General features: G+C 48.5%; 1 protein-coding gene across 2 annotated transcripts in view; it reads left to right on the top strand.

The window, feature by feature from the left end:
* The first annotated feature begins 21 nt into the window (after positions 1–21).
* The window catches only part of CD58 (CD58 molecule), a 40,402-nt gene continuing 34,423 nt past the window's right edge, over positions 22–6,000 (top strand). Inside the window, exon 1 of one of the 2 annotated variants that reach the window (XM_040471423.1) lies at positions 22–201. In XM_040471423.1, coding sequence (XP_040327357.1) covers positions 132–201 — 70 coding nt within the window. In that variant the 5' untranslated portion in view covers positions 22–131. The remainder of the gene's footprint in view (positions 202–6,000) is intronic. The other variant, XM_040471422.1, reaches the window with a different exon arrangement.

Here is a 6,000-nt window from a genome sequence, read left to right as displayed (position 1 = left end):
GAGGGCGGGACCGACGGGAGGGCGGGACCGACGGGAGGGCGGGACCGGGCCTGCGCGCGGCGCCGGGCGGAGCTGCCCTGGAACTTGCAGCCCACCCTGGCCCAGTCCGGGCGTGGCTGGCCGGACGAGCCATGCACGCGGGGAGAGACGGGCTCTTGGCCGCGGGGATTCTCGGTGTGGCCTGTCTGGTGCTCCATTTGGGTGAGTGGAGGCCTCCCCCGGGACCCGGCGGGGACTGGGCGGTGCCGGAGATGTCCCGGGACCCCAGGGCTCCGGCGCCGAGTGGACGGGCTGCGCCCGAGGAGGCTGCAACTTGGGGGGGGGGGGGGGGGGGGGGGGGGGGCGGGGGAAACGCTGCCGGCGGAGAGACTTGTCCCGTCGTCAGCGAGTCTCTCGTGGGTAGTCAGGAAGTAACTTTGACCTTAGGCACCGGAATCCTGGTTGGGAAGAGGGACCGGACTCCAGCTCGCTCACCTCTCCGGCGTAGTTTCCTCTAAGACCCCTCGGAACTCCCTCCCCACCCCTCCCCGGCCCCCCGCCCCAAGTCCTGTCACCTCACGACTCACTGTTTCTCCGGAAGGGTGTGCCTTTTCTAAGTTCCAGGTACTGCTAGCGGCTTCCCCTCCCCCGGGTACTTCGCCGCCGCCAACTTGGTCTGTCCTTTCACTGCTTCCGCTGCCTGTGAGCCCTTTGAGGACGGGGCTGGGCAGCGGGTTCCACCTGCCCGAGGAGTCGGCTGGTCCGCCGCGCGGGGAGGGGGCGCGCGAGCTCGCTCGGCCGCCTGGCGTCCCCGCCCTCGCCGCCCCTTGCCCCCGCAGCCCTCTCTCCTCCGACACCGCGCGTTTGACTGGCACTGCTGCCGGCGGGGGACCTGGGACGGGGACTGGCCGAGGGGAGCGTCTGAGTGGGCGATGGCCTCACTCCGGGATTCCTAAGTAGGGCGGCCGGTGCTCTTTCCTGCCCTTTGAAACCGTAAGGGAACTGCCTTCATCCCTTTCCCACTTCTTCAGCCGGATTAACAGCCCCATGAAATAAATGTCTGGCTCCGCTGTTACCTCCCCACTTTCTCTTTTCTTTTTTTTTTTTTAATTTTTTTTAACGTTTATTTATTTTTGAGACAGAGAGAGACAGAGCATGAACGGGGGAGGGTCAGAGAGAGGGAGACACAGAATCCGAAACAGGCTCCAGGCTCTGAGCTGTCAGCACAGAGCCCGACGCGGGGCTCGAACTCACGAACCGCGAGATCATGACCTGAGCTGAAGTCGGCCACTTAACCGACTGAGCCACCCAGGCGCCCCCAACCTCCCCACTTTCAGTAAACCCCTAACACACACGGTCCTGGCCAACCCCCCAGAGCATGTTTATAAACCCTTAACTACTTTTCCTTAACGGAAGGGTTTCCCGTTGGAGGCCCCTTGGCCCAAACTACACATCAGTCTTCCAGCCACTGAGTGCCTGTGGGGTATATCTGTGGAGTACAGCTTGCGGGGAGGGGTTGAGAGACCTCAAAAGCGCCTGCATTGCAAGGTACAGAAGTAAATGTAAGACAGGCCTCTGAGCATAAGGTGCTGTGGGCATACAGAGGGAGAGAAGACCGTCGTGAAGTCACGTATCTCTTGTGAAGCAAAGACTTCAGGGTAGGGAGGGTATGTGAACCTAGCCAACCGGGATATGTGGTGTGTGGACACGCGGTGATGTGGCAGAGGATTCCAAGAGGTGACAAAGACAACTTGGCAGGCGAAGGAGAACTCTTTCTGGGCCTGGCAGAATCGGAACCCTGTGCTTAGGAGGGATAATCTGGCCTCCGTGCAGAGGAAGGGGTGTAACTGGGAGGAATCGGAGGCTGGGAGGAACTGGAGGCAGGGAGGCCAGGGCAGGTGCTATCACAGGACCCCAGGAGCTTTGAGGCTTTCCTATGCTGGTGGCCGTGGAAACCAGGAGACACGCAAACAGGCAGAATCTGACTCATTGGGAAGCAGCCCACCAGTGATTAAGAGCATCAGCTCTGGGACGCCTGGATGGCTCAGTCGGTCAAGCATCAGACTGCAGCTCAGGTCATGATTTTATAGTTCGTGAGTTCGAGCCCACATTGGGCTCTCTGCTGTCAGCTCAGAGCCTGCTTCAGATCCTCTGTCCCCCTCTCTCTCCCTTCTTCACTTGCTCTCTCTCTCTTTGTCTCTCTCTCTCTCTCTCAAAAAGAATAAACATTAAATTAATAAAAGAGCATCAGCTCTCCAGTCAGATGCTTGGCTTCCCACCCTGGCCCTGCCCCTCACCCGAGTTGTAACTTCTGTACATTACCTAACTTTTCCATGCCTCGCTGGGCGTGAAAGACAGAGACCACTTGCCTTGGAAGAGAGAGACCACTCACTGGTGAGGAAGGATAATAATAGTGTGTGCTTCATAGAATGATTGTGAACGTCAGTCACTGAACAAATTCTGAGTGTCAACTATGTGTTGGGCACCGTACAAGAGAGTGGGGTTGCAACAAAGAACAGACTTCCCTGCCTTTGTGAAGCTTACGTTATAATGGGGAATAAATGAGTAAATATGTAGACATTGAGTGGTGGTAAAGTAAACACTGATGAATCAGAGATTAGTAATGCAGAGAAAAGGAGAGTGAGTGTGGTAATATTTCCTTTTAATTCTTTAAAACTTTGGAACATTGCAAATCTGTAGAATAGTTGCAGAAAATAGCATAATGAACCCTTATACACTTTTCTTCTGGAATCACCAATTATTAACATCTTGACACCTTTGGTTTACTTCTCTCTGTTCATATACATGTACACTTAATTTTTTTGTCTAAACCTTTGAGAGTTGCAGATCTTTTTTTAATTTAGGGGCGCCTGGGTGGCGCAGTCGGTTAAGCGTCCGACTTCAGCCAGGTCACGATCTCGCGGTCCATGAGTTCGAGCCCCGCGTCGGGCTCTGGGCTGATGGCTCGGAGCCTGGAGCCTGTTTCCGATTCTGTGTCTCCCTCTGTCTCTGCCCCTCCCCCGTTCATGCTCTGTCTCTCTCTGTCCCCAAAAAAATAAATAAACGTTGAAAAAAAAATTAAAAAAATATATATATAATTTATTGTCAAATTGGTTTCCATACAACACCCAGTGCTCATCCCAACAAGTGTCCTCCTCCCTGGCCACCACCCTCTTTCCCGCCCCCCCCCCCCCCCGCCATCTAGCCATAGTTTGTTCTCAGTATTTAAGAGTCTCATATGGTTTGCTTGCCTCCCTCTATGTAACTTTTTTCCCCTTCGCCTCCCCCATGGTCTTCTGTTAAGTTTCTCAAGATCCACATATGAGTGAAAACATACAATATCTGTCTTTCTCTGCCTGACTTATCCCACTTACACAATATCCTCCAGTTCCATCTGTGTTGCTGCAAATGGCGAGATTTCATTCTTCCTCATTGCCAAGTAGTATTCCATTGAATATATAAACCACATCTTCTTTATCCATTCGTCAGTTGATGGACACTTAGGCTCTTTCCATAATTTGGCTATTGTTGAAAGCGCTGCTATAAATATTGGGGTATATGTGCCCCTATGAATCAGCACTCCTGTATCCCTTGTGTAAATTCCTAGCAGTGCTATTGCTGGGTCATAGGGTAGATCTATTTTTAATTTTTTGAGGAACCTCCAAACTGTTTTCCAGAGCAGCTGCACCAGTTTGCATTCCCACCAGCAGTGCAAGAGGAGAGTTGCATAGCTCATGGCACCTTACCCCTAATATGTGAACATATGTTTTCAAAGAACAATATGTCTCCAGTAAGCCATGGAACCATGATCACAGTCAGGAAATACACCATCGATATGATACTGTTTTCTGGTAGAGTCCAGAAGCCAATCCTGGAGCACATTCTGCATTTGGTAGTCATGACTGTTTAATCCCCTTTATTTATTTTTTATTTTTTAATGTTTATTTTTTTGTTTTGAGAGAGAGAGAGAGAGTGGGAGGGGTGAGGGGCAGAGAGAGGGGGAGAGAGAATCCCTAGCAGGCTCCTAGCAGTCAGTGCAGAGCCCCACATGGGGCTCAATCACGCAAACCATGACATCATGGCTTGAGCTGAAATCAAGAGTCGGAAGCTTAACTGACTGAGCCACCTGGGTGCCCCTAATCCCTTTTCATCTAAAACTTGCCAACTCTTTTTTTTGGGGGGTGTATTTTATGATATCACCACTTTTGAAAGGTCTGGGCCAGTTTTCTAGAATGTCCCTCGATTTGGCTCATCTGTTTTCTCATGATTAGATTCTGGAGTGTTAGATTCTGGAATCAGATTCAGAAATGTTTCACAGGTGTGTTGTGTCCTCCGTGCATCTCATTAGGGAGCAGATGCAGTCCATTTGTCCCATTACTGGAGACCTTTGGTTGTTTTGTGAAGGTGATCCAACCAGATTTCTCCTTTGCAGAGGCACCTGTTGCCCTTTGTAAATAAATAATACATGATTTATCAAGTGACACCTTGAGATTGTGTGACTGTCCTGCAACAATCTCTCACCCGATGTTTCAGCATCCAGTGGTGACTCTTCCCCAGGTCCCTTAAAATATTTGTAGATGGCAATTGTCTCTCCCTAATTTTCTTGATACACCATTGACATTCTTCAGTAATGAATAGCTTTTTCATTTTATTTTTTTAGTGTAAGTATAGACTCCTGGATATTTTTTAAGATGGCATTCTTGTTATTATCTATTTTGATGCCCAGTGACCCAGAATTTGGCAGATGGGAACCTCTGTGTACCTCAGTGTTCTTTGCCATGTTTCCATCAGTTTTTGAGCATCTCCTACTTTCTGGCACGGAAAGATGTTCTGGACTCATTTTGTACCTTTTCGGCCTCTGCTTGTAATCAGTAGATTCTCTTGTTCCTCTGAGTGGGAGACGGAATTTAGAAATCAGTATTTTTGGGGTGCCAGGTGTGCTGAAGGCTAATGGAGTCATGGTTTCTAGGCTCTATCCGTTCTCAGAACTAGGGAAGTAGAGTTTTCACGAAGTTATGGGTTTATCCTTTTACCACGAAGCCTAATGTAACCATTTGGTTCATCGTTTCCTCCTTTCCCTATTTGTACCTCCTTTTGCCACAGTGAGAACTCTGTTCCTTATAGAATCAGTATATTTTCCTAATATACATTAAACACAAAATAGTTTCCTAATTGCTATACCAGTACCACTACCAAGCACAAACTTTATTAAATACAGTTCAAGGTTTCTTTCTAGTTCTGTTTAGTCTTCCATATAGCCCACTGAATATGTACAGAAAACTGTATTTTAAAGTTATTTTTTCCTTCTGTGTGGTTATGCTATCAACTCAGTATATAGTTGAATTAGTTTTTTTAAACTTAAAAAAAAATTATTTATTTATTTCGAGAGAGAGTGATTGAGCATGAGCGAGGGAGGGGCAGAGAGAGAGGGAGAGAGAATCCCAAGCAGGCTCCCTACTGTCAGCGCAGAGCCCGACGTGGGCTAGTCAGATCATGACCTGAGCCAAAATCAAGAGCCAAACACTCCACTGACTGAGTCACCCAGCTGCCCCAATTTGTTTTGTTTCTATTCAATTTTAGGGTTCCCCTCCCTTGATTTAATTTTTAAATACGTAAAATATTAACATGGTTCCAATCAAACCATGTAAAAAGATAAGCTCAGAGAAAATCCTATTCCCACCTTCTCCAGCTGTTATAGCAGATACTGTTTGTTTCTGTTTTACCTTTCTTGTTTCTTTTTATAGATACAGATATGCAACCATAGTACTTTATGTACTCTTCCGCTCCTTATTTTTGTCTCTTAACCATATGTCTGGATAATCTTTCCATATCAGTTCACAGAGATCATTCTTATTGTCTTTTTATAGTCGTATAGTACTTCATGGGCTGAATGTGTGGTATTTCATTCAGCCACTCTACTTTCTAGTGGTTACTGTTTTATACTGTGTAGTCAGGGGAGGGTCTCCTTAATTGTTCGGGGGAGTGGTATTCCAGTCAGGGGGGCTGGCAGCAAAAACCCTG

This window comes from Herpailurus yagouaroundi, unplaced genomic scaffold (genome assembly GCF_014898765.1).
Source record: "Herpailurus yagouaroundi ecotype Mexico unplaced genomic scaffold, PumYag 77, whole genome shotgun sequence".
In the NCBI taxonomy this organism is placed as follows: Eukaryota; Metazoa; Chordata; class Mammalia; order Carnivora; family Felidae; genus Herpailurus; species Herpailurus yagouaroundi.
Note: the sequence above shows the minus strand (reverse complement) of the source record. Positions and strands in the feature narration are given on the sequence as shown.